The sequence below is a fragment of the Jaculus jaculus genome, chromosome 13 (genome assembly GCF_020740685.1).
Source record: "Jaculus jaculus isolate mJacJac1 chromosome 13, mJacJac1.mat.Y.cur, whole genome shotgun sequence".
Lineage (NCBI taxonomy): Eukaryota > Metazoa > Chordata > Mammalia > Rodentia > Dipodidae > Jaculus > Jaculus jaculus.
Window position 1 is genome coordinate 5,448,320 of NC_059114.1, and position 27,301 is coordinate 5,475,620.

The following is a 27,301-nucleotide window of genomic DNA, read 5'->3' on the forward strand; positions in this document are numbered from 1 at the left end:
AAATAAACCTGCAGTGGATCAAAATGTATTAGAGGGTACGTTTAGAAATACCTTAAAATTAATGTAATCTCAAGTTGGGTGTGGTAGCACACACCTACAATCCTAGTGTTTGGGAGGTGGAAGCAGGGACCAAGAGTCAAGCTTTCTTTGCGCATTTTGAGGCCAGCCTAGGCTTCATGAGACCCTCCAAAGAAAAGGTTAGCCCTAGCTGCATATGGCATTCAAGGCCAACCTGGGCTACATGAGTCCCTGTCTCAAAATAAGTAATTAAAAATAAATCTGGAATTCTTTTTTAAAAATACTTTTATTTGTTTATTTTAAGAAAGTTTTTTTTTAAAATTTTATTTATTTATTTGAGAGAGAGGAAGAGGCAGAGAGAAAGAGAGAATGGGTGCGCTAGGGCCTCCAGCCTCTGCAAACGAACTTCAGACACATGCGCCCCCTTGTGCATCTGGCTTACGTTGGTCCTGGGGAATTGAACTGGGGTCCTTAGGCTTTGCAGGCAAATGCATTAACCACTAAGCATTTCTCCAGCCCTATTTTTACTTATTTATTTGAGAGTGACAGACACAGAGAGAGAATGGGTGCACCAGGGCATCCAGCCAATGCAAACAAACTCCAGACACATGTGCCATGGCTTACATGGATCCTGGGGAATCGAGCCTAGATCCTTAGGCTTAGCAGGCAAGTGTCTTAATTGCTAAACTCTCTCTCCAGTGCACTGTTGTTAATGTTTAGACAGAGTCTCAAGTGTCAGGCTGGCCTTGAACTTGTTGTGAGGCTAAGTATGATCTTGGACTTCTGGTCTTCCTGCCTCCACTTTCCAAGTGCTGGGACAACAGAAGTGTGCTGTCACATCCAGTTTGTGCTGGGACCAGACCTAGCGCTTCGCTCACGTGGGCTGTGCTCTTGCTCTGACAGTTCCCCAAAGGAAGTCCGTCCGCGAGAGCAGAGTGAAGACCTCTTAATCGGGTCATTTTTTCCTATGCACAGGGGTGGGGCCCGGGGTCACAGGGGACCAGGTGTCCATCCCCAGCCTCAGGGGAAGAGCTTTTCTCACATCTGTTGTAGTTCTCCCCGCTCCCCCCCCCCCCCACCACCACCTAGGGTTTCTCTCTGGCCCAGGCTGATCTGCAGTTCACTATGTAGTCTCAGGATGGCCTCTAACTCTTGGCGATCCTCCATTACCTCCGCCTCCTGAGTGTTGGGATTAAAGATGTGTGCCGCCATGCCCGGCCTGTGGTAGTGTTTTCAGAGTGCTTCACCCTGGTCCACTGTTTCGTAATGAGGCCTCCTTAGCTTGGCAGTTTGGGTACAGCACCATTGCCTCTGGCCTGTGCTCACTCTTCCCGCACTTCATTTATTTAGGTTTCTCATTGAGCTGTGAGCAGCTGTTTCTCCAGTGTCTTTGTCTCCCTCTACTGGCATGTCGTCTTACTTCATCCAGTCATTGCCTTAAAAATTCAGCTATTGGGCTGGAGAGATGGCTTAGCGGTTAAGCGCTTGCCTGTGAAGCCTAGGAACCCCGGTTCGAGGCTCAGTTCCCCAGGTCCCACGTTAGCCAGATGCACAAGGGGGCGCAAGCATCTGGAGTTCGTTTGCAGAGGCTGGAAGCCCTGGCGCGCCCATTCTCTCTCTCTCCCTCTATCTGTCTTTCTCTCTGTGTCTGTTGCTCTCAAATAAATAAATAAAAAATAAAAAAAAATTCAGCTATTTATTTATTTATTTGTTTTCTTAAGGTAGGGTCTTGCTGTAGACCAGGCTGACCTGGAATTCACAATGTAGTCTCAGGGTGGCCTCGAACTCACAGTGATCCTCCTACCTCTGCCTCCCTAGTGCTGAAAATTCAGCTATTTATATTCCAGGTGAGGTTGCTCATACCTTTAATTCCAGCACTCAGGAGGCAGAGGTAGGAGGATCGTGGTGAGTTCGAGGCCACCCTGAGACTACATAGTGAATTCCAGGTCAATCAGGGCTAGGGTGAGACCCTACCTTCGAAAAACCTTAAAAAAAATAAAAAAGCTTTAATGTAGTGAAAACATATCTGCCTGGTTTACAGGGGAGCAGATACAAGGCCAAACAACAGTGTAAAAGCAAACACGGGTGAGCAGAAGAGGAAAGCATGGTCCAGTGAAACGGGGCAGGGGCAAGGGCAACCTGGCCCCCCACCCTGACGTACCCCACAACCTGGCTCCTACCAGGTGCTAACTCAGAAGGGAAGCCCTCCACTTGGAACCAAAAATTCCAGTGCAATGCCAATGCAAAACCACCCCACTCTCTCCAAGTAAAAGCCCTTCAAATATGTTAATTCACAAGATGCCCAACTCACTTGTTCTCAGGCAAAAAGCTGTGTGGTTCCTTCAGCCGTGTAATAACACATCCCAGTTGAAAGGCAACATATGCTACAGTGAAAGGAACATAGCATTTTGGGTTAGAAACCTGGGCTTACATCCAAGCATGCTCACTGGTTAGCTCTGTATTCTTAGCCTTTTTGCCTGGCTTACAGAACAGGGAAAGTGACAGCTGCACTGTCTCAGGACTCACTAACTGTCTCAGGACTTGGTGAGAGAAGAGCACACGTCATGAAAGGAAGCGCCGGGCCTTTAATCCCAGCACTTGGGAGGCGGGGGGATGGGGGGGCTCACTGTGGGTTTGAGGCCACCCTGAGACCACATGGTTAATTACAGGTCAGCCTGAGCTAGAGTGAGACCCTGCCTGGGGTGGGGGCAAACACACAGCGTACCTTCCCCATGTGTTGCTAGGGATGCTCACTAGATTTCATGGAACTATTAAAACAAACTTCATGAATTAAGTTTATTTCATAAATGGGCTTGGGAACCCAACCAATCTTAGGTTTCGCAGGCAAGCTCTTTAACCACTAAGCCATCTCTCCACCCTTTGTTTTTTCTTTCTTTTTTTTTTTAACATTTTATTTATTTCTTTTTTATAGTTCTTTTTTGTATTATTTTTTCCCCAAATTTTTAACAACTTCTATGATTATAAAAAATATCCCATGGTAGGGCTGGAGAGATGGCTTAGCGGTTAAGCGCTTGCCTGTGAAGCCTAAGGACCCCAGTTCGAGGCTCAACTCCCCAGGACCCATGTTAGCCAGATGCACAAGGGGACACATGTGTCTGGAGTTCATTTGCAGTGGCTGGAGGCCCTGGCACGCCCATTCTCTCTCTCTCTCTTTCTCTCTGTCTGCCACTCTCAAATAAATAAAAATGGACAAAAAAATTAAAAAAATATATATATCCCATGGTAATACCATCCCTTCCCCCACTTTCCCTTTTGAAACTCCATTATCCATTATATCCCCTCCCCTTCTTAATCAGTCTGTCTTTTATTTTGATGTCATGATCTTTTCCTCTGTTTTTTTGAGGTGGGGTCTCACTGTAGCCCAGGCCCACCTGGGATGCACTATGTAGTCTCAGGTGGCCTTGAACTCACAGCGATCCTCCTCTGGAGTGCTGGGATTAAAGGCGTGTGCCACCAAGCCCGGTGTTTTGTTTTGCTTTTTTTCCAGGTAAGGTGTGTCTCTCTAGTCCAGGCTGACCTGGAATTCACTATGTAGTCTCAGAACGCTGGAGTTGAGAGGGTTTAGATTTTTTTCTTTTTGGATCTCAGTGCTTTGTGTACCACTGAACCACACCCCAAGGTAGATCCTTACCAGATGACCAAGTCTGTGCCGTTCTGGGTCAGAGGTGAGGTTGGGAGATTTGAGGTGATGCGGAAATGCAGTGGGGAGAAAGGGAGCAATGAGCATTCTCTCTGCCTAGGTGTGATAATTTTTTTTTTTAATTTTGAGAGAGAGAGGCAGAGAGAGAGAATGGGTGTGCCAGGACTTCAGGCACTGCTAAGGAACTCCGGATGTGTGCGCCCCCTTGTGGCACATGTGCAACATTGCATGCTTGTGTCACCATGCATTTGGCAACGTGGGACCTGGAGATTCGAACGTAAGTTCTTAGGCTTCGCCGGCAAGTGCCTTAAACCGCTAAGTCGTCTCTCCAGCCCTGTTGTTCTTTTTTTAAATTTTTTTTGTTTATTTTTATTTATTTCTTTGAGAGCGATAGAGAGAAAGAAGCAGATAGATAGACAATGGCTATCCAGGGCCTCCAGCCACTGCAAACAAACTCCAGATGCATGTGCCACATTGTGCATCTGGCTTAATTAGGTCTTGGGGAATTGAGCCTCAAACTGGGGTTCTTAGGCTTCACAGACAAACACTTAACCACTAAGCCATCTCTCCAGCTCCTGTTGTTCTTTTAACTTTTATTTATTTTGCAGTGCTGGTTATCCAACTCAGGGCCTGGTACTCTACCACTGAGCTACATCCCCAGCTTCTAATATTATGCCTTTTAAGGTAAATGGAGTTTTGCCTTTGTTGTCTGGAGTTGAATCATTGTTATTCTGTAGCATTCCTGTTAACTAAGGGTACTGTTACTGGTTTTGAGAATAATGGAGCCCCTCTGGATGTAGCTTAGGGTTAGCTCACCAGATACTCAACAGTCATTCTGTTTCTCCAAGCCAGTGGCTCTCCACCTTTTGTTTTACTACTTGCAAGGAATTGGCAAGTATAGAGACACAGAAGAGTAAGTTAAGAAAGGTTTATTTTGGAAAAATAAAACAGAAAAGTCACCCTTCCCTTCTCTATTGTGACAATCAAACATTTTCTACCACCGGTACCGGCTGTCCCTGTTGCAAAGTTGCCCTTCTGCTCTGAGTACCGCTACCCAGAGACACCAGGAAACAGGGCTGGAACCTTTGTATTCCGTTTCTGTTTTTTTTTTTTTTTTTTTTTTTTTTTGAGGTAGGGTCTTACTGTGGCCCAAGCTGACCTGGAATTCACTCTGTAGTCTTAGGATGATCTTGAACTCATGGTGATCCTCCTACCTCTGCCTCCTGAGTGCTAGAATTAAAGGCATGTGTCACCATTCCTGACTTTTTCTAATCTATTTTAACTTGTTTGGAAAGAATTCCTTTATTTCATTGTCAAAACAAAGGCTGGAGAGATAGCTCAACCATTGAGTTGCTTGCTTACAAAGCCTAAGGACCTGGGTTTGATTCCCCAGTATCCACATAAGCCAGATGCATAGGTGACATGTGTTTGGAGTTCATTTGCAGTGGCTAGAGGCCAAATAATGAGATATTTTAAAAAATTCTCAAGACTGAAATTTTAGACTATTTAAGAAGTATTTTTACATTGTTATATTTGACTCATTGGTGAGGTACAAAAGAGAAATGTTTCTTTTTTTTTAGACAGGGTCTCATGTAGTCCAGGGTGGCTTCAGACTTCTGATTCTCCTGTCTCCATCTTCCCAGTGCTGGGATCATAGATGTGTACCACCGTACTAGGGTTGATTTTGTTACTAATGTACAAATACATAAATTGATGCTTTTAATTAAAGAAGACTGGGAATTAATGTTTTTTAATTATTTTATTTCTTTATTTATTTGTTTATTAGAGGGGGAGAGAGAGAGTGTGAACAGGTATGCCAGGGCCTCTAGCCACTGCAAATGAACTCCATACACATGAGCTACCATGTGCATCTGGCTTACGTGGGTTCTGGGGTACTGACCTGGATCCTTAGACTTCACAGGCAAGCACCTTAACCATTAAGCCATCTCTCCAGCTCTATTTATTTATTTATTTATTTGGGAGAGAGAGAGGGCTGGGAAGAGAGAGAGATAGATTAAATGGGCACACCAGGGCCTCTAGTCATTGCAAGCGAATTCCAGGTGCGTGCCCCCACCTTGTGCATCTGGCTTTATATGGTACTGGGTAATTGAATTCAGGTCCTTAGGCTTTGCAGGCAAATGCCTTAACTGCTGAACCCTCTCTCCAGCCCCCAGTTAAGTTTTAAATTATTTTTGTCATTATGAATTTTGCATGATGAACATATGGTACAGTGCTCATATTCCCATTGGGTTTCCTACCCGTATTTCACTGAGGCCCCTCCTCAGTGGGCTTATTGATGTTCACATATTGGGTCTTGGGGCTCCAGTGCCTCTGTGTACCTCTCCCCATGCTGTGGCTCCCACCTGCCCCCTTCCCTGAGCCTCGTGGGTGTGTAAGTCTCCTCAGTGCTGAGCTGTCTGTGTTCTCTGCATTACTGCCTTGGGGAGTTCTGAGTCTCCTTGGTGTCTCCCACCGTCTCCCTGGAGGGTGTTGTCAGGCTAGCGGTGAGAGCAGTGCTTCCACTAGAGTGTCTCCCGGGCCCTGGTAGATGGGATGGGCTGACTCATCTCCCGCTGGGAAATTGGCGATCGTTTCTTATCTTATTGATGGGTCTTGATTCTCCCCAGTTTTTGCTGCCATCTGTTGTAAAAAGCAGATTCTCCAAGCAAGAGGATAGCATGAATCAAAAGGGATAAACATAGTCCTTGCAAAGACTTTTTTAGGGGTATACCCAAGGAACACTGGGAACTTCTCTCTAGAGTCTTCCTATCCATAGGATTCTGACCTTGGTTCTGTGTGCCCAGTATGAGTTCCCTCCCACTGAGTGGGCCTCATGACCAACTGGAGAGTAGTTGATTACCCCTAACCTATGTGCCACTATTGCACAGGTGTCTTGCCTGGCTGGCTGGTTTTGTAACCTGCTTATCCACACTGTTGGTGACCTATCGATGTGCATAGTACTTTCCTGCACTGTGAGGGCTGGCTGTCAGGGAGCTGGCGTCTTTCTCGGTCTCGGAGTGATCTCTTGTTACCCTGTGCTCACACCCTGTGATGTTTTCAGCAGTAGGGTCTAACTTACAATTAGCTCTGGTGGGTAACGGTACTTTGGTGATAGTCTGCATTATTTTGGGGACCTCATGGGCTTCCCTAACCAACCCACTCTCTGGGTGGGGGTTAATACCGTTCTGAACCTGGGAGTTACCAGCCAGAGCCTATGGCTTTAGGGTTAAGTTTTCTCCACCTTCTACGGGGCATTTTGACTGGTGATTTTATGAGTACAATATTGTGCCAGTTTGTCACTACTTGTCAAAAATCTGAGCGTAAAACCATGATTTGAAGAGGTCATGGATAAAGGCTTCCTTTTTGTAAATGTTAAGAAGTCTTGGCAGAGGAGGGTATGGCCAGAAGCAACTGGAAATTTTTTTGCATTCTGGCAGGTTAAACTTGAGGAATCAACTTGTTTTGGACTAAATCTGGAAAAAATAATTTGTGCATTGTAGCCAGAAATTCTTTTAGGCTTTCTTTTTCCAGCCTTTCACTTGTCAGGAATGTTAAGTATTATCAATAGTTTGATGGCCCCTTCAGCAGATTGCAGTAAGAAGAGATTCGTCTAAAATGGGTCTGAGCAGTGGAGGTGTGAGGGGAGGTTTTTAAATTCTGTGACTCTTTGAAAAGCAGTCAGAGGAAAAGAGAGTGTTCCAAATACTCCAAGTCTGGAAAATTTAGGGAGCTTCTTTATAGTTCTAAATATTTCCTTGTTGCGTAATAGAAATTTATGAGTGGGTTTTTCTGTGACAGTGCAGTAAGAGTTGTGTAGTGGCTTTTTTGATAAGTCGTTTTTACCTGCCATTCTGTTAGTTGTGGCTTAGTAGACATTTTTCTTTTACACCACCCCCCCCCCCCCCCCGCCGTGTGTGTGGTGGCCAGAGTGTTACTATCTAGGGACTGGGTTTGTTTTCTCTGCTGATTAAGGCATTGAAGAGCAGGAAAGTTTTTAAAAGAGGAAAGTTTATTTTGAAGTAAAGAGAACACAGACTTCTCAAGGAGGAGGGGACTCCAGAACTGGAAATCTGCTGTCCCAGTGGGAGCCAGCAGATTTGAGACTTTGAATGAGGGAAGTCTGCCCATACACCACCCAGCGTCGGTAATTGGTCAGCTTAAACAGACGAAGACGCTGGTTGGCCCATGATGCATCCCCCTGTACTGTGCAGCCCTCAAAGCCTGCCAAGGGAGCCTTGGTGTGAAAATTCACTCAGGGGAGAGGTAGGAAGTGACTCACCCTCTTGGCCATCTTGTCGCCATCTTTGGGTACGCCACAGCATAGCCAGCTGCCAAGGGCCCTTCCCCCATCTGTCTGCCTAGCCAAAGAGATAGTTGTGCTGCCGTAGTGTCTGGAGGACAACTCATGTGTCCTTGTGTGAGGCTGGGTCTTTTCGTTGTTTATGGCTGCAAATGCTAGGTGAGCAGGTTGTCATGGGTGTTGGGAATGTTCCTGTCCCAGGCTCCCTACTCATCCAGGTATCACTTGGGCTCTAGGGTCTCTGCTCGGGGACTCACACGTGCATGGCAAGCTTCTACCACACAGTCGTCTTCCCAGCCCAAGAACTGACCAGTCAGGCTAGTTGCTTCCAACTTTTAACTACGGTTTCTTCTTTTCTGGCTAGAGGGTGAATACAGGACTCCAGCGCGCCAGTCCTTGTGCAGCATGGGCTTCCTCATGGGCAGGTGGGCGCTCTCCTATTTCAGAAGTAGCAACAGTGTCTCTCTTAGGAAGCCACAGCTTTGAAAAATTATTTACTTTTCCTTTCCTCAGCTTTGGTCCAAGCCTGCTGAGGTCTGACTGGACCCTGTTCCTTATTGGAGCAGCTTTGGTTCTGCTCCCATCGCCCATATGGACTGTGTGAGTGAGTGGAGCCTTTCTCCTGTGACTGTGCTCCCGGCTCGCTCACCAGACTGCAGGCAGAAGGAAGGGAGCTTGAGGGGAGGCCATGGCCACCAGGGAGCACTGTTCTCTGCTCCTGTGGTGGGGAGGGGAGGCCATGGCCACCAGGGAGCGCTGTTCTCTGCTCCTGTGGTGGGGAGGGGAGGCCATGCCCACCAGGGAGCGCTGTTCTCTCCTGCTGTGGTGGGGAGGGGAGGCCATGGCCACCAGGGAGCGCTGTTCTCTCCTCCTGTGGTGGGGAGGGGAGGCCATGGCCACCAGGGAGCGCTGTTCTCTCCTGCTGTGGTGGGGAGGGGAGGCCATGCCCACCAGGGAGCGTTGTTCCCTCCTCCTGTGGTGGGGAGGGGAGGCCATGCCCACCAGGGAGCGCTGTTCTCTCCTGCTGTGGTGGGGAGGGGAGGCCATGGCCACCAGGGAGCGCTGTTCTCTCCTCCTGTGGTGGGGAGGGGAGGCCATGCCCACCAGGGAGCGCTGTTCCCTCCTCCTGTGGTGGGGAGGGGAGGCCATGCCCACCAGGGAGCGCTGTTCTCTCCTGTTGTGGCTTTGGCACAATCAAGGGGAGTGTGTTCCTAGGGTGGGGAGAGGAAGTGGGACACAGTCTTCCTTCCCTGGTAGTGGAGGCAAGGAGAGGCATACTGGGAAGGCCATGATTGCCTCACTAAATCATAAGTTGTATGTATTACAACTGCTATTAAATGTATTATGTATTAAATGTATAAATGTATTAAATGTATAAATTGTCAATAATCCCCCCCACATTAGGTACAGCCTGTCTTAAAAATAACAAAATACTGTTACAATCAAAATAAGCATATTTATTTATTGTTTTTAAAAAAATATTATTTATTTATTTATTTGAGAAAAAGAGAATGGGCACACCAGGGCTTCCAGCCATTGCAAACAAACTCCAGATGCATGAGCCCTCTTGTGCATCTGGCTTATGTGCGTTCTGGAGAATTGAACCTGTTTCCTTTCGCTTTGCAGGCAAATGCCTTAAACGCTAAGCCATCTCTCCAGGTGAATCAAAACCAACAGCCCATCTGAAAGGACCATGTGCCTAAGAAAACTTACTGTATTAAATAAGTATATTTAAATTGGGCCTCCTTAATAAGCATGGGAGCTTCTTTTTTTGTTTCTGTTTTTTTCGAGGTAGGGTCTCCCTGTAGCCCAGGCTGACCTGGAATTCACTAGGTAATCTCTGGGTGGCCTCAAACTCACGGCGATCCTCCAAGTGCTGCCTCCCGAGTGCTGGGATTAAAGGCGTGCGCCATCACACCCCGCAGCATGGGAGCTTTTTAAGCACTGTTGGGCTTTTGCCTGTGGATTTGGACTAAACAGAAAACCCCACACCTGAGGACGTCTCACCCTTGCTTCTCTCTCCTGTGGTGACATGACAAGGCTTGTTACAAGTCCTTGGCTTCTCCAGTGGAGCCAGTGCTGAAATGTGTCGTCAGTGCACTGTGTGAGTGTGTGCTGTGCTTCCTAGGAAGCGAGAAGCCTGTCTCCTGATGCAGTATCATAGCGCCAGGTGCTGCATTACGATTGAGCTAAGGAAAGCATTTTTGCTGGGATGTGTTTGGTTTTCTTAGGCACATGGTCCTGTCAGATGGGCTTTTGGTTTTTGATTCAGCTGGTACTTACTGACTTGTCACCGTGTGGCTCCTTCCCGGAGTTTGAAGTTGCCTTTTGACTGATTCTTCAGTGTTTATATCTATTCTTAGGTTACAGTTTTTGTTGTTTTGAGGAAGGGTCTCTGGTGGTTTGATTCAGGTGTCCCCCATAAACTTGAAGTGTTTGGAATGCCATGTGTCCAGCTGACGGCAATTTGGGAATTAAAGCCTCTTGGAGGCAGTGTATTGTTGGGATGGGTTTTTTGGGTGTTACAGCCAGCTTCCCCTTGCTAGTATTTGGCACACTCTCATGTGGCTGTTTGTCCTCCGGCTGTTGCCCAGGAGGTGAGGTCTACCCTCTGCTCATGTCATCATTTTCGCCTGCCATCATGGAGCGTCCCCGTGAGTCTGTAAGCCAAAATAGACCTTTTTTTCCCTCCGTAAGCTGCCCTTGGTCAGGTGTTTTCTGCCAGTGATGTGAGCCTGACTGCAGCAGCCGCTCTTATGCCCACGCTGACCTGGAACTCAGTGTGTTGACAGGTTGACCTCCGACTCAGCGCTCCTCGGCCCTGCCTCCCGAGACAGGGGTTAAAGGCACGCACCACCATGCCTGGCTCTTTTATTTATCATTTTAATGTTATCTCTGCATTTTTTGATGGAATTATTGTAGACTTTGAGGGGAAGTAATTTTCTCTTGTTCTTAGTCTTAGTAAGTGTATTAGGGTTCACCTGAGCAGCAGACCCAGCGGAGATAAATGCTGTCTAGAACGTGAGCAGAAATGTGTATTTATTTTTCACGAGGAATTCCTCATGTGATGATGGAGACACTGTGTTTAGAGGCCATCAGTGACTGCCCTACTAGTACAGTTAGGTGCCTAGAACATCCTCATCCTTGTTTGAAGTTATTTTAGAGTACATTGCTCTGGAAAATGTCAGTCTGAGGGGCTTAGAAGGCTAGGCAGAGGCTGCTGGAGAGTGCAAGCTGTCAGAGGAAAGTGCGCCAGGCGTGAAGGCTGGGCGGCGGGGCGCTGCGGGCATTTACTAGGCTGGGCGGCAGGGCGCTGCGGGCATTTACTAGGCTGGGCGGCGGGGCGCTGCGGGCATTTACTAGGCTGGGCGGCGGGGCGCTGCGGGCATTTACTAGGCTGGGCGGCGGGGCGCTGCGGGCATTTACTAGGCTGGGCGGCGGGGCGCTGCGGGCATTTACTAGGCTGGGCGGCGGGGCGCTGCGGGCATTTACTAGGCTGGGCGGCGGGGCGCTGCGGGCATTTACTAGGCTGGGCGTCGGGGCGCTGTGGGCATTTACTAGGCTGGGCGGCGGGGCGCTGCGGGCATTTACTAGGCTGGGCGGTGGGGCGCTGCGGGCATTTACTAGGCTGGGTGGCGGGGGCGCTGCGGGCATTTACTAGGCGGGAAACTTGGAGAGCCCAGAGAGCCAGGCCAAAGGAGTGCTGCTTCCTTTTGAAGCGCCTTGAGTCAGTCGGGCGTGGGTCCTTCGCCGTACAGGTGGAAGGCATCCCTTGCTGGCCGGCTGGGATCAGTGTGGCTGGACGCTGCACCTGCGGTAGACAACTGACCTTTGCCCAGGCCGTTTTCAGTGTCACCGGCAAAGGTGCACGAACTGGATGGTAGACGTGGGCACCCAGGGAGTGGTCAGTGGGCAGAGGACCACGTGGAGGAGGAGAGTGGGAGAGAGCTGGTCATTGCCAGAGCAGCGCTTCCTACCTGGGAAAAGCAGGAACAGGAGAAGGCCGGAGAGTGGAGCTCTGGGAGGCGCCGTGTTCTTTCCAGCTGTCCCTCCGTCTGCACCACCAGCCTGTAGGGATGTTTGGCGTTATTACAAGGCAGGCTGTGTCTGGAACGTTCAGTCACTGACTGAGTAAAATACATAAGCTGCTGAAATGAGCCTTTTGGTTCTAAATGGTTACTCTTTTTTATCAGTGTGCAGAAAGCTTATAAAACAGACCAACCTTTGTTGTGCCCAACATGGCTCCTCAGAAGTTACCATGCACACAGCACCTGAAGTTCACGGTGAGCTTTCGTTTTAGATGATTGTCTTATGTTGTCACGGTAGTCCATGGTTGTTTCTGAAAATGACTGCCGCTCCCGCTCAGTCCTCACATGCATCACGCGCTCATGTGGACGTGACGTAACAGACACTGCCACTCCCGCTCAGTCCAGATGCACAAGGGGGCTCATGCATCGGCTGGAGTTTGCACTGGCTGGAGGCCCTGACGTGCCCATTCTCTCTCTCTGCCTCTGTCTGTTGCTTTCAAATAAATAAATAAAAATAAACCAAAAAAATTATTAAAAAAAAGAAAGAATGTCTATGTTGGGCTGGAGAGTTGGCTTAGTGGTTAAGGAGATGCTTGTGAAAGCCTAAGGACTCAGGTTCAATTTCCCAGAACCCACTTAAGCCAAAAGCACATGGTGGCACAAGAGTCTGGAGTTTATTTGCCATGGCTGGAGGCCCTGGTATTCTCATTCTCTCTCTCTCCTTCTGTCCTCTCTCCTTTGTCATAAATCAATACATAAATATTTTTAAAAATGTCTGGGCTGGATATGATGCTGCATGCCTTTAATCCTAACACTTGGCAGGCAGGATTAGGAGAATCACCCTGAGTTGGAGGCCATCTTGAGACTATATAGTGAATTCCATATCAGCCTGGCCTGGAGTAAGACCCTACCTCAAAAAACAAACAACAGAAAAAAAGTGGGTTGAAAAAAAAATTTTATCTGAGCCATTTTCTTTAAAAAAATTTTGTTTGAAGCCAGGCATGGTGGTGCACGCTTTTAATCCCAGCACTCGGGAGGCAGAGAGGTAGGAGGGATCACAATAAGTTCAAGGCCATCCTGAGGCTGCATAGTAGATTCCAGGTCAGCTTGGGCTAGAGCAAGATCCCACCTCAAAAAACCAAAACAAAATAAAAAATTATTTGAGAGAGCAGGGGTGGGTGAGGTGGGGGGGTTGGGGCATGCCAGGCCTCTAACTGCTGCAGACAAACTCCATATGTATGCACCAAGTTGTGCATCTGGCTTTATGTGAGGATTGGGGAAGCGTACCCCCAGGATAGCAGGTTTTGCAAGCAAGTGGCTTTAACCTCTGAGCCATCTCCCCAGGACCCTTCCATCTTGGCCATGTCAGGTACGAGTTTAGAGACTCAGCATGTTCATGTTGTGTCAGAGAAAACGAGTTTGCGCTGCCACTTGACGCAGCCAGCGCGCTGGGAACATTTAGAGCTGAGGGCTAGGATGCTGGGGTGTTCTGGCTGGTGTGAGGCGTACCCCAACTAACATTTGAATTAAGGCTACAGGATAATTTGGAAAGTACAGCCATCCCCACACATCAGTAGAGTAGTTAATTCCCAATTTGAGGCAAGGTCTCTGTGGTGGTTTGATTCAGTTGTCCCCCCATAAACTTAGGTGTTTTGAATGCTAGGTTCCCAGCTGATGGTGATTTTGGAATTAAAGCCTCCTGGAGATCGTGTATTGTTGAGTCAGGCTTATGGGTTGTCATAGCCAGCTTCCCCTTGCTAGTATTTGGCACACTCTCCTGTTCATGTTGTCCGCCTGATGTTGGCCAGGAGGTGATGTGCATCCTCTGCTCATGCCATCGTTTCCCCCTGTCAAGATGGAGCTTCCCCTTGAATCTGTAAGCCAAAATAAACCCCTTTCTCCCACAAACTGCTCTTGTTCTGGGTTTTCTGCCAGCAATGTGAACCTGACTGCAATAGTCTCATTTTAGCCCAGGCTAGCCTAGAACCCACTCTGTAGTCCAGGCTGGCCTCGAACTCATGGTGATCTTCCTGGGATTATAGGCATGGGCCATCATGCTCAGTTACATAGTGAAATTCTTTCTTTCTTTTAAAATATTTTATTATTTATTTATTTGAGAGAGCAAGAGCGAGGGAGAATGGACATGCCAGGGCCTCCAGCCACTGCAAACGAACTCCAGACGCGTGTGCCCCTTGTGCATCTGGCTAACGTGGGTCCTGGGGAAATTGAACCTGGGTCCTTGGGCTTTGCAGGCAAGCACCTTAACTGCTAAGCTATCTCTCCAGCCCCTTATTTTTATTTATTTATTTTTCCATTAAGTAGAAACTTTGTAAGGATACATCATATGTTAGTACCATCATTTCCTTTCTCAGTGCCCCCATTCTGTGGAGCGCCCTCCTCAGTGGTTTTGCTGGTGGAGTATGAGTTGGAGGGCGTCAGTCAGTCCTGGAGGGTGGGCAGGGCCTTTGGAGGCTCTTTCTCTGCAGTGCTTTCAGTCTTTCTGCCCCCTTCCACAAGACTCCTGAGCCGTGGTGGGTGGGTCCTTCACAAGACTCCTGAGCCGTGGTGGGTGGGTCCTTCCACAAGACTCCTGAGCCGTGGTGGGTGGGTCCTTCACAAGACTCCCTGAGCCGTGGTGGGTGGGTCCTTCACAAGACTCCTGAGCCGTGGTGGGTGGGTCCTTCACAGGACTCCTGAGCCGTGGTGGGTGGGTCCTTCACAAGACTCCTGAGCCGTGGTGGGTGGGTCCTTCACAAGACTCCTGAGCCGTGGTGGGTGGGTCCTTCACAAGACTCCTGAGCCGTGGTGGGTGGGTCCTTCACAAGACTCCTGAGCCGTGGTGGGTGGGTGCTAAGTCTACCTTAGTGTCGTGCTCTCAGCAGCTTCTGGGTTTCTACTGTGGTTGAAATTCTTAAAAAGAGATTAAGAGCTATCTTCCAGCTTTTTTCTCAGTGTGATGTCATTTCTTTCCCCAGATTTGATTGTAAATGTATCGCGAAGAGGCAGCCCAGAATGAAGAAAGCAAGCAGGAGTGTTGGCTCAGTGCCTAAGGTGTCTGGGACGAGTAAATCACAAACAGTAGAAAAAATTAAGCCTGACAGCAGCTCTTCAGCGGCAGTAGGAGGCAGACTTGTAAAGCCCGGCCCAGCAGCGTCTTTGTCAAAGGTACTAACACGCGATGATTGAATATGCAGTGAATGTGAAGAGCGCACTTTAATATGTCAAATTTATTAAATGACCATTATGTGGGGTTCCCCCTTTGTACTGGGAGCACAAAGCCTTTGAAGAGGGCTCGTAGCAGAGGCGGCCTTAATTAGTGTTTTGGTGTATCTTTATGCCTGACGCCAGTCATGGGCTTTGCAGGGCGTTGTGCCTATGTGCTGGAGGGAGTCTGCTCCCGGGAGGCTGCGGAGGAAGAGGAGTTGTGAGGTGTCAGCAAGAGTAAGAAACACACACAGAAAGTGCCAGATGTCCTGGGGACATAGTAGAGCAGCGTGCTTCTAGCTCTGCGAGGCTTCGTGCAAAGGCTATTGAGCATTCTTAGAGAATGGCCAGTTGTGTCCCTGTGAGCTCTGGACAGTGGCTTTCAGCTCCACCCCACACCCTTTCACGTGGTCAGTTGCTGTTCTTCTGACGGCTGACCTAGTGTTAGTCCTCGTCAACGTTGGGAGCTTTAATTTGGTAAGAAAGAGCATAATCGATTTTCTTTCTATTCCTTAGAGACTGGATTAATTATTTTTTGGTACAGAATGATTAATTAAACCAGGGGCTTTGGGCAGCAGACTTGGGCTTACTTAATACCTGCTGCAGAGGGCTGTGGTCATAACTAAATGAGGGAATGTATTAAAGTGGTCAGCACAGACCAGGTGCTTAGTAAATGGCAGGTAGTAACAGTTTTTTGTTTATTTTGTTTTGTTTTTGAGGCAGGGTCTCACTCTGGTCCAGGCTGACTTGGAATTCACTGTGTAGTCTCAGGGTGGCCTTGAACTCATAGTGATCCTCTTACCTCTGCCTTCCAAGGGCTAGGATTAAAGGCGTGCACCACCGCACCTGGCTAGTATCATTTTTTAAAAATTTTTGTTTGTTTATTTATTAATTTATTTGAGAGCGACAGACAGAGAGAGAAAGAGGCAGAGAGAGAGAGAAAGAGAGAGAGAGAGAGGGAGAGAATGGGTGCTCCAGGGCCTCCATCCACTGTAAATGAACTCTAGACGCGTGCACCCCCTTGTGCATCTGGCTAACATGGGTCCTGGGGAATCGAGCCTCAAACCGGGGTCCTTAGGCTTCACAGGCAAGCGCTTAACCGCTAAGCCATCTCTCCAGCCCAAGTATCATTTTTAAAAAAAAATATTTATTTATTTGAGAGAGCAAAAGAGAGAGGAAGGGAGAGAGAGAATAAATGGGTATGTCAGGGCCTCTAGCTGCAGCAAACAAACTCCAGACATCTGCATCTGGCTTACATGGGTACTGGGGAATCGAACCTGGGTCCTTAGGCTTTGCAGGCAAGTGCCTTAATGGTTAAGCCATCTTTCCAACGCAGTAACAGTTTTATTATTGGATCTAGAATCCTGTAGCCCAGGAGCAGTCTGACATGTACTGTGTCCCACATGGCCCTGTTCTGTCTGTGCTGGTTCGGGCCATCCCACGGACCAGGTTTCCCCATGCCATTTTCCTGCTAGTCCTGCCTTTTGACATCCTGCACATAGACTCACACAGGTTTCTTGTAATCTTTTCAATTCAGAATTCACTTGTTTTGTTGCCTGGGTGGGAGTGTTTGGGGTAGAAACGTAGGCTTTGCACAGAAGCCAGGAGGGAGTCGCTGGCATGTTGGGGAGAAGCCTGATACAGCTGAAGTGGGAGCCGCAGCAAGGTTGCCCTTTGGGAGGACTGCTGGGGGCCTCCCTGCGAGGGAGAGAGCGAGCGAGCGAGCGAGCGGGAAGCCCTGGGTGCTCCTGCCTTCTTTCTGCTGTGTGCGTCCCCGTGTGTCAGCGCAGGCGCCCGCGCGGGCGTCAGTCCTGGACGTCCCCCTGGGGCAGGATGTCACGTTGTTCACTGCGCCTCTTTTCCCAGGCTACTTGTCCTCCCCCACGCCCCAGCTTCCTGCGCGTTCTCCCTGGTAGATGAGTCTGGGATTTCAAATTCCTGCCGCAGCGTCCAGCTCTGGACTTGGGTTCTGAGGCCCAGAGCTGAGCTACTCACGCTTGTCCAGCAAGCACTTGCTCCTCTGCCCAGCCCCGGCCAGTTTGCTGTTCTGAGGGTGTGAGCCCAAGCCAGGCTTGGAGCGGCCGCTGTTTTCTCTGCAGCCCTCACGAGCAGCTGCTGGGCATTGTCCTGTGACCCGGGGCTGCACCAGCAGCGGGCCTTTGCCCCACGTCCCCCGGTCTGACTCTCTCCTTGGCCAGGGGCCGCTCCTCCATGGAGCTCCATCCATGATCTGACTGGTTACTGGTTGCCGGAGCTGTCTCCACGGGGAATGCCTGGGTGACGAGTGAACTGTTACTCACGTGACTGGGAGAGCAGGTTGAAGCATTGGCATTGGATGCGCACCACTGCCTGCTCTCTGTGGCCTCTGGCCAGTGGCGGGCTGCGTCTTTGAAGATTTCCTGTGGCGTGTGCGCTGAGCAGGCGTGTCGGACCCGGTGCTTTTGCAGTGGCTGGGAGTTTGGTCTTGAACAAGAGTGAGTACTTTTCCATTGCGAAATAAAACAGATACTACGCTCACTGGTGCTTGCTGCCTGGCTGTGCCTGTGCCTGGGCTGCATTGGCAGATGGTTTAAGTCCTGCTTTTGAAAGAGAGAGAGAGGGAGGGAGTGTGTGTGTGTGTGTGTGCAGGCAGGCAGGCAGGCAGGTAGGTAATAGGGAGGGTCAGCTCTCAAGCTGTGTGGGAATACCTTTCTTGGACTGGAGTGATGATTTCACTTAAAATAGGGAAAGAAAGTCATTGATGAAACATTGAAGAAAAAGTAGAAAAAGGTAATGAAAATGAGCAGAAATATTGAGAACATTAAAGGGTTTTTGAAGGGCTGGAATACGGCTCAGTGGTAGAGTACTTGCCTAACATTCATTATGCCCCCGGTTCCATCCTTAGCACATGTGGGGTGAGGGGCGGGAGGGAGATGCGGACTGAGAGACAGACTTCTCTGACGGCTTGTCTGACCCAGCCCTCCGCTGCTTTCGTTCCCGCTACTGTTGGAGCGTGGATGAGTCACCAGAGAATGAAGTGCAAGGCGGTAATCACGCAGACACCGTGCGTTCACAGTCACCCATTCATGTGTGTGTGTCATTGCGTAATGTTCCCGTGACTCTCTTGTCATAGTGGCAGGAGATAGGGATAAGCACTTCATACCTGGCTCAGCTCTGGGTGCAGAGGGCGGGCCTTCTTGATATAAAGCTCCTCATTGTTGATTGAACCCCTCTGCTCTTCCCGAGTTCCAGGGAGTCACTCCCTTTCTTGTCAGGAGCTGATACGTAACTGGGGACTTTGTTCTTTAGTGGCTATGAGAGAAGATTCTTTTCTTTCTTTCCTTTAAGTATTTTATTTATTTGAAAGCAGAGAGAGAGAAGAGAGACAGAGAGAATGGGTACACCACCAGGACCTGTAGCTATTGCAATTGAATTCGAGACGTATGTGCCACTTTGTGCATCTATTTTTATGTGGGTACTGGAGGAATTGAACCCAGGTCATTAGGCTTTGCAGGCAAGCACCTTAACCACTGAGCCATCTCTCCAGCCCCCTAGAAGCTTCTTCTCTATGTTGAGGAGGTCTCCTCAGTGCCTTCATCTTCTAGGGCTTGCATAGTGTTCAGGTGTTTGTGGCCAGTATACTGGGAAAAAAATTCTACAATTTCATAGGTGGGAGCTACTAGACTTCAGTTAGAATCTGAATAACTGAGAAAACCCTGTGACTACTGGTGATCATAGTTTTACATTACAGAAGCTCCGTGGATAAAGATCTTTCCACACAAGTGTGAGGATCTGAGTTCAGATGCCCATTCTTGTCTGTGCCAGGTGGACATGGTGGCTGTCTGGGTTCCAGCACTGGGGAGGCAGAGGCGGGGATCCCTGGGGCAGTGGGGGGCTAGACTCTAGTCTAGCCACGTTGGTAAGCTCTTTGTGCTCCAGCGAAAGACCTGGCATCAGTAATAAGATGAGGGACTCAAGGAAGACATGTTAGCCTGCACGTTCGCCCACCCATGCGCCTGCACACCCCCACACGTGGACACGCACTCCCACATGCAATATGCAGGGAAATGTTCACAGGTCAGGGTGGCAGCTCAGTGGCAGAATGCTTACCTAGGGAAAAAAAGATCAGAAAAAGCCGACACTGTGACACACCTCATTTCTGAAACTTGAAATGTAAAATGTGGGGTAATGTGCAGACTAGGAAACTTACACCTGACCTTGAGAAGAATGTAACACTTGGTTGTGGTATGTAATTCATTGCACCTGTAATATTTTTATCAAATTGTTTCATTTTGCATCTGTTATAAAATGTAGGCTAATGTGTACCTTTATCAATGTCATTTATTTTGTTATTTTTATTTATTTATTTGAGAGTGAGAGAGAGAGAGAGAGATGGGAGGAGAGATGGGTGCACCAGGGCCTCCAGCCTCTGCAAACGAACTCCAGACACTTGCGCCCCCTTGTGCATCTGGCTAACGTGGGACCTGGGGAACCGAGCCTCGAACTGAGGTCCTTGGCTTCACAGGCAAGCGTTTAACCTCTAAGCCATCTCTCCAGCCCGTCAATGTCATTTTTTGATTGTTGATAGGAGTTGGGATGGCATATTTATTTATAGAATCTTGCAAAATGAAAAGAAAGGGAAAACAGCAGAGTCTGAAGAAACAGCTTAGTGTGAGGCGGAAACTGGAGCATGCAGGGCTGTTTCTGTTCCGTCTTCCCAGTGTCAAGCAGCTGCCGACGGAGCTGTGCACAGCGTAGTCTGAGCTTAGCGAATCATTGTCAGGTGAGGCTGCCACCACCGTCCAGGGCAGGAAACAACCCCCCGCCCCAGCTGCCTTGTTTGTCCTCACCAACACCCAGCACCAGAAATTAACTGCCAGATTTGGATCTTTTTTAAAAAACTTTTATTTGAGAGAGAGAGAAGAGGCACATGGAGAGAGAATGGGCGCAAACGGGCCTTCATTCACTGTAAACAGCTCCAGACGCATGCGCCACCTGGCCATCTGGCGTATGTGGGCAATGGGGATCAAACCTGGGTCCTTCGGCCTTGCAGGCAAATGCCTTAACTGCTAAGCCATATCTCCAGCCCCTGTTTGGATCTTCAGATAAATAAATGCAACCATAAACTGTTCCTTTGTTTGTTTGTGTTTGTTATTGTTTTTCAAGGTAGGCTCTCACTCGAGCTCAGGCTGACCCAAGATTCACTAAATTGTCTCAGGGTGGCCCCAAACTCACAGCGATCCTTCTACCTCTGCCTCCTGAGTGCTGAGATTAAAGGTGTGCACCACCGCGCCGTGTCTGGGTTCTTACCCTTATGGTTGAGTATGAGCAGCTCCTCTGGGAGCTGCTGGGAGGAGTGGGCCTTCATCTCCATGCGGTGTTGGGGGCTGTGGGACTCTCCACTGTGCGGCTGTTGAGTCCAGTGTTGTTAGGAACCTTTTCACTCACAGCTCGTAGTTCCCGTCTGCGCCTTTCTGCTTGTTCCGCATCTAGCCAGGGTGAGATGCGCGGGTGCTTGTCCCGCATCTAGCCAGGGTGAGATGCGCGGGTGCTTGTCCCGCATCTAGCCAGGGTGAGATGCGCGGGTGCTCGGGCGCTGACGCCGCTACCTTTGTGCTGCTGCCGACAACCCTGAGTGAAAGCAGCTGGTGGGAGGAAAGGGTGTGTGTTGGCTGTCCGACTCCACGGTGGCAGGGAAAGCATGTCGTGAATGGAGGCTGGACATCACCTCTGCCACAGCAAGGAACAAGTGGCATTAAGAGCAGAGCCGGTCAAAGTCCACACCCCAGCCGCACACCGCCAGCCCAGCTTCACGTCCCCAACCGCCGCCACCTGGGCACCTTGCGTTCAGAGCAGCGCACGTGCGCGGGGACGCTGACTCGCAGCGCGCGGTGTGTACATGCCCAGCTTTACCTGTGGGCCGCCTCGCTTCTCAGCTCGTGGTAGGGAACTCGCCTAGTGAGCATGAGGCCTGGGTTCAGTCCCCAGCGAGGGGGGAAAAGAGAAAAAGAGCAGCTGCATGCAGACTTTCGCTGCTAAGCCTGCGTAGTTTTATTTTTTATTTATTTTTAATTTTTTTTTTTTGGTTTTTCGAGGTAGGGTCTCACTCTAGCCCAGGCTGACCTGGAATTCACTACAGAGTCTCAGGGTGGCCTTGAACTCACGGCGATCCTCCTACCTCTGCCTCCCGAGTGCTGGGATTAAAGGCGTGCGCCACCACGCCCGGCTTTCTGCGTAGTTTTAAAAGTCAAAAAGGTCACTTCTCAGAGAGGGAGCCGTGTGCAGGCCCGGTGCCCACACCGCCCTTGCAGTGTCCTCTTCACTCAGTGCTGCCTGCGGAAGGGTGACGTGGTGGTTTCAATTTGTGATTGTGTTTCTATCAGTGAGACTGAGCACCTTCTTGTATTTGCTTTTTTTCTGCTTCTACAGATGAGGTCTTGCTGTGTTTCATGTTGCTTGTTGCATGTGCCACCATGCACAAATTGCTTTAAAATTTTTCTGTTAGGGGCTGGAGACATGGCTTAGTGGTCAAGGCACGTGCCTGTGAAGTCTAAGGACCCTGGTTTCATTCTCCAGGTCCCACGTTAGCCAGATGCACATGGTGGTATGTGGTGGTTGGATTCAGGCGTCCCCCATAAACTCAGGCGTTCTTGAGGCTATGTCCCCAGCTGATGGCAGTTGGAAATTAAAGCCTTCTGGAGGGGGTGTATTGTTTGGGGGAGTCTTATGGGTGTTATAACAGTATTCCCATGCCAGTGTTTGGCACACTCCCCTTTTGCTGTTGTCCACCTTATGTTGGCCAGGGGATGGTGTCCACCCTCTGCTCATGTTGTCATTTTTCCCCTCGAGCCTGTAAGCCAAAATAAACCTCTTTTTCCCACAAGCTGCTCTTAGTTGGGTGATTCCTACGAGCAGTGTGAACCGAATTGCAACATGGCACATGTGTCTGGAGTTCGTTTACAGTGGCTAGAGGCCCTGGAGTGCCCATTCTCACTCTCTCTCTCCCTCTCTCTGTCTTATATAAATAAATAAATAAATAAATAAATAAATAAATAAATAAATAAATAAATAAAAGTAAAGGCTTTAAAAAAAAATTCTGTTAGAGCCAGGCATGGTGGCGCAGGCCTTTAATGCCTTGTGACTCAGCGTCCCACAGGCAAATGGCAGCCAGAGAAGTGTGACCAGTGTCAGGTTTCTTTTTCACATGACTATGTAAGGCATTTTTCAGATTAAATTATGATGAGAGAATTTTCAAGATATGGAGGAAAAAATTTAGGTTGAAGATAAATTTAAATCTTAACAGTGTGAAAGATGATTTGGAAGCACAAGAAAGTCGAGAGGTTAATTTGTAGAAGTGAATTCATTATGATCACTTAAGAGAAATGATGGCTTCAGCCAGATAACAGCAGAAATCAATTTGTTAATTTTTACCTTTCCATTAAAGGGAGAAAAGCTTTTGGTTCTTTTATTAGAAAGTCATTTTTGGGGGCCAGGTCAGCTTGGGTTCAAAACAACCTCAAAAACAAAAATAAAAACAACAATTGAGAGGAAGGGGATATGACAGAGGGTGGATTTCTGAGGGGGGAAGTTGGGAAGGGAGGGAATTATAATTTATTGCTGATAGTTATGGAAGCTGTCAATTAAAAAGTTTAAAAATGCATTTTTTTTAAGGTAGGGTCTCACTCTGGCCCAGGCTGACCTGGAATTCACTATGTACTCTCAGGCTGGCCTCGAACTCTCGGTGATCCTCCTACCTCTGCCTCCTGAGTGCTGAGATTAAAGGCGTGCGCCGCCAGCACATACGACCACGCCTGGCTAAAAGTGGCTAAAGTTTTTAATGAAGCTTATCTCCTCTTTTATTCATTTCAAGAAGTAAAAACAGCCGAGCTGGTGGCGCACGCCTTTAATCTCAGCACTCAGGAGGCAGAGGTAGGAGGATCACCGAGAGTTCGAGGCCAGCCTGAGAGTACATAGTGAATTCCAGGTCAGCCTGGGCCAGAGTGAGATCCTACCTTGAAAAGACAAAAACAAACAAACAAAACAGAAGTAAAAACAAGTTTTCATTGTTTTTCTGAAATCAATAACAATCTTAAAGCAGATTCCATAATCAATGTAATTTTTCTTTTCAAAAAGATGGTATATTTAAAAATTTTTTTTTTTTTCAAGGTAGGGTTTCACCCTAGCCCAGGCTGACCTGGAATTCACTATGTAGTTTCAGGGTGGCCTTGAACTTGCGGTGATTCTACTACCTCTGCTTCTAAGCACTGGGATTAAAGGAGTGCACCAGCATGTCTGGCTAAAAAAATTTTTTTTTTGCAAGCAGAGATAGAGATGATAGAGAGAGAATGAGAATGGGTATGCCAGGGCCTCCAGCCACTGCAGTGAGAACAAACTCCAAATGCATGCGCCACTGTGCATCTGACTTTATGTGAGTACTGGGGAATTGAATCTGGATCGTTAGGCTTTGCAGACAGGTGCCTTAACCATTGAGCCATCTCTTCATCCCATATACATATTAGAAAGAGAGAGAGCATGCGTGTGCAAGAGAGAGACAGAATTGGTGCACCAGGGCTTCAGGTACCACAATTAAACTCCAGACGTGTGCCACCTAGTGGGCATGTGTGACCTTCAGCTTGCACACCTTTGTGCATCTGGCTTATGTGGTATCTGTAAAGATCTAACATGGGTCCTTAGGTTTTGTAAGCAAGCGCTTTAACCATTAAGTGCTCGCTCATGTGTGCACACATTCTCTGTCTCTACACACACACACACACACACACACACACACACACACGCACATAAATTTTTAAAAAATTTATTTGAGAGAGACAGAGAGAATGGGTACTCCAGGGCCTTCAGCCACTGCAAACGAACTCCAGACACATGTGCCATCTTGTGTATCTGTCTTATACAGGTCCTGGGAAATCAAACCTAGGTTCTTTGGCTTTGCAGGCAAGTGCCAATCTCAGAGTGGCCTTGAACTCATGGCAATCCTCCTACCTCGCTCTCCTGAGTGTTGAGATTAAAGACATGCACCACCATGCCCGGCCCTACATTTTTTTTTACTAGAGAGAGTGCACATGCAGGAGAGAGAAAATTGGCATGCTAGGGCCTCCAGCCACTGCAGTCAAACTCTAGATGTGCGCGCCATCTTTTGTGCACATGTGACCTTGTGCATCTGGCTTACATGGGTTTGGAGAGCCGAACCTGGGTCCTTAGGCTTCGCAGGGAAGCACCTTAGCCACGGAACCATCTCTCCGGCCCCTCACTTTGTTTTCGTTTTCTCTGTTTCTAGACCAAGAGCAATGACGACCTCTTGGCTGGAATGGCTGCAGGAGTGACAGCGACGAATGGTGTCAAAGGGAAGAAAAGCACGGGCGCAGCCTCGGCCCCGTCGGCCCCCGGCCCGGCCATGACCCCCGTGGAGAGCAAGCCCCGGGTCAGCACAGGTACGGCGCCGCGCACTCCCCTACGCCTCGCCCGCGCTCGGCACTCGCCGCCACTGCTCGCTGCCTCATGCCCACCTTCTCTCACTGTGTGTACGTATGTGTGTGCATGCATGCATGCACACACATAGGCACACAGTGATTTGTGTGCTCAGAATCAAGCCCAGTGTGTCTCAGCATATGGTCAGCAAGCCCTCCACTACTGCATTCTATCCCAGCCCCCGTACTTATTTTGAAGCAAACTCCAGACAGCACATAATTTCATTCAGAAATACTTCGTTGTCTTTGAAAGATAAGATGATTTTAAAAATAGTCTCAATACCAATATGAGCTCTAAATAATTGCCAATTATCCTTTAGATCAAAAAATTACTTAAGCATTTAAATTTCCACTTGTTTCATGTCTCTTCTTTTGTACTTTTTTTGCCCTTCTCCATCACCTATGATGAAATGTCGATGGGTCCAGTATTGTGCCAGTGACAACAGATGCAGACAGTCCAGGAAAGCCACCGTCACTTCATGTTCAGAGGACAGGGTTGCAGAACACTCCTTCCCAGCCTCTGGCTCTTACATTCTTTCCGCCCAGTCTCCCACCATGCTCCTTATTCCTTCGAGGGCGAGGAGGTAGAGATGCCTCACTTAGTGCTGAGCACTCAACAGTCACTTCTCCTCAGCACTTTACCAGTTGTGAGTCTTCCCAGTACTCAACGTCCATCCCCAGAAATGAAGCTTCTCTGGCCAAAAGTGAGAGCAGCACTAATCTGTGGCCAGAAGCATAAATATTTAAGTGGTGGTTTGATAAGCACAGCATTTAGCTAAACAACAGGAGCTTCCCTTCTAGGGCCTGTGACCTTCCCAGCCATGGGCTTCTGACTAGGTTTTTGGTGCCAGCCGCGAGTTTCCCCCTGTGGAAAGAGGCTCCAGCTCAGTTCCAGTGTTTCTCAGTGTCATGTGCCTGGCACGTAACGGTGTCTTCAGCAGTGGGGTCTCACCGTCCACTTCTGTTGGACACCCAGGAGCTTTGGCAATAGTATCACTGTAGTAGAGAGATAGGGTTCCATCAAGTTCCATCAGTGCTTTGTTTTAACTAGTTAGTAGAGAGATGGGGTCCATCAAGTTCCACTCGAGCTGTGCTTGGGCTTGTCTGTGGTTCTGTACCTAGCGGTGGCGGTTGAGTGAAGTGGGTGCACCCAGCACATGCGTGCTTCGAATTGTAACGGCCTTACGTTGGGTTATTCCCTTAACTAATAGGAAGGGGCATTCTTTATCTTTTCTGATTAATATTTATAATGCTTTATGTTTTTCTATCCCTCTACATGCTTTTCCCTCTCTCAAGTCTGAAGAATTCCTTCAAGTAGTTTCTGCAGAGCTGCCTCGGTGGTCATGGATTCCTTTAGCCTTTTTTTGTTTTGTTTTGTTTTGTTTTTCGAGGTAGGGTCTCGCTCTAGCCAAGGCTGACCTGAATTCACTATGTCATCTCAGGGTGGCCTTGAACTCATGGCAATCCTCCTACCTCTGCCTCCTGAGTGCTGGCATTAAAGGTGTGTGTCACCACACCTGGCTATTTAGCCTGTTTTTTTTTTTTTTTTTTTTAATCATAGAAAGTTGTTTTTAATTTTTTTTCTGGCTGAGATGATTGCTCAGTCGTTAAAGGCACTTACTTGCAAAGCTTGCCACCCTGAGCTCAATTCCCCAGGACTCACAAAAAGCCAGACATACAAAGGGGCACATATGTCTGAAGTTAATTTTCAGTGGCAAGAGGTCCTGACATGCACACACACATTCTCTTGCTCTCGCTCTCACTCGCTCTCTCTAGTAAACAAAACCTTTTAAAAAAGGAAGTTGTCTTCTCTTTCTATTATGACAGGTAGCTTTGCTGGGTATAATAGTCTGGGTTGGAAGCAACCCTGTAAATGTGAAATACACCATTCCCAGCTCTCCTGTCTTTTTAATGTTTTTGTTGAGAAATCTTGTTACTGGGGCTCAGTGATTAAAGGTTCTTGCTTGCATAGCCTGTGCTATCAGGATTCCTCCAGGAGTTTTTCTCTTTCAAAAATTTATCTATTTACAAGGAGAAAAAGAGACAATATGGGTTATGTCAGGGCCTCTTGCCATTGTAAATGAACTCCAGATGCATGTACCACTTTGTGCATCTGGCTGTACATAGGTACTGAGAATTTGAACCCAGACTGCCAGGCCTTTAAGCACTGAGCCATTCTCTCCAGCCCTGTGTTCTTTGATCTTTGAAAATTCTTATAATTATTCTTTTGGATTCTCTGTTATTTCATGTAATTCACTGTTGTTGGAGGCCATTTACTTGGGTTTATAATTTTTGGAGATGTTATGTTGCCCTGAATTTTTGCATTTTTTGTATTACTGCATTGGGATTTGTACATCTTGATTTTCTGTTTCTTTTATTAGCTGTATTCTTAAGTGTGTAGTTCGGGAGTTACATGCTCAGTCCAGGACCTCAAGGTGCCTGGTGTGGCCTCTGTATTACCCCCAGAAGAAAATACTAACAGCAAGAGTGATTGTTGTGAATTTCATAGTTGTGAATTAACAACAGTGCTCTCCTTGACTTCAGGAACTGTTGGTGAATAGACTAGCATAGACTGGCAAGGCTGATAAGGAATTTGCTAGGGCTTGGATTCTTCAGAAGGGGGAGT

The 27,301-nt window shown here is 48.2% G+C and overlaps 1 protein-coding gene across 7 annotated transcripts in view; it reads left to right on the forward strand.

The window, feature by feature from the left end:
* Specc1l (sperm antigen with calponin homology and coiled-coil domains 1 like) overlaps window positions 1–27,301 on the forward strand; it is a 99,216-nt gene that overhangs the window by 7,392 nt on the left and 64,523 nt on the right. For 4 of the 7 annotated variants that reach the window (XM_045132077.1, XM_045132083.1, XM_045132080.1 and 1 more), the window contains 2 exons: window positions 14,983–15,172; window positions 24,486–24,639. In XM_045132077.1, the coding sequence (XP_044988012.1) occupies window positions 15,020–15,172; window positions 24,486–24,639 (307 nt within the window). In that variant the 5' untranslated portion in view covers window positions 14,983–15,019. Of the gene's footprint in view, window positions 1–4,300; window positions 4,364–12,172; window positions 12,263–14,982; window positions 15,173–24,485; window positions 24,640–27,301 lie in introns of those variants that run through there. The other 3 variants (XM_045132079.1, XM_045132081.1, XM_045132082.1) reach the window with 3 other exon arrangements.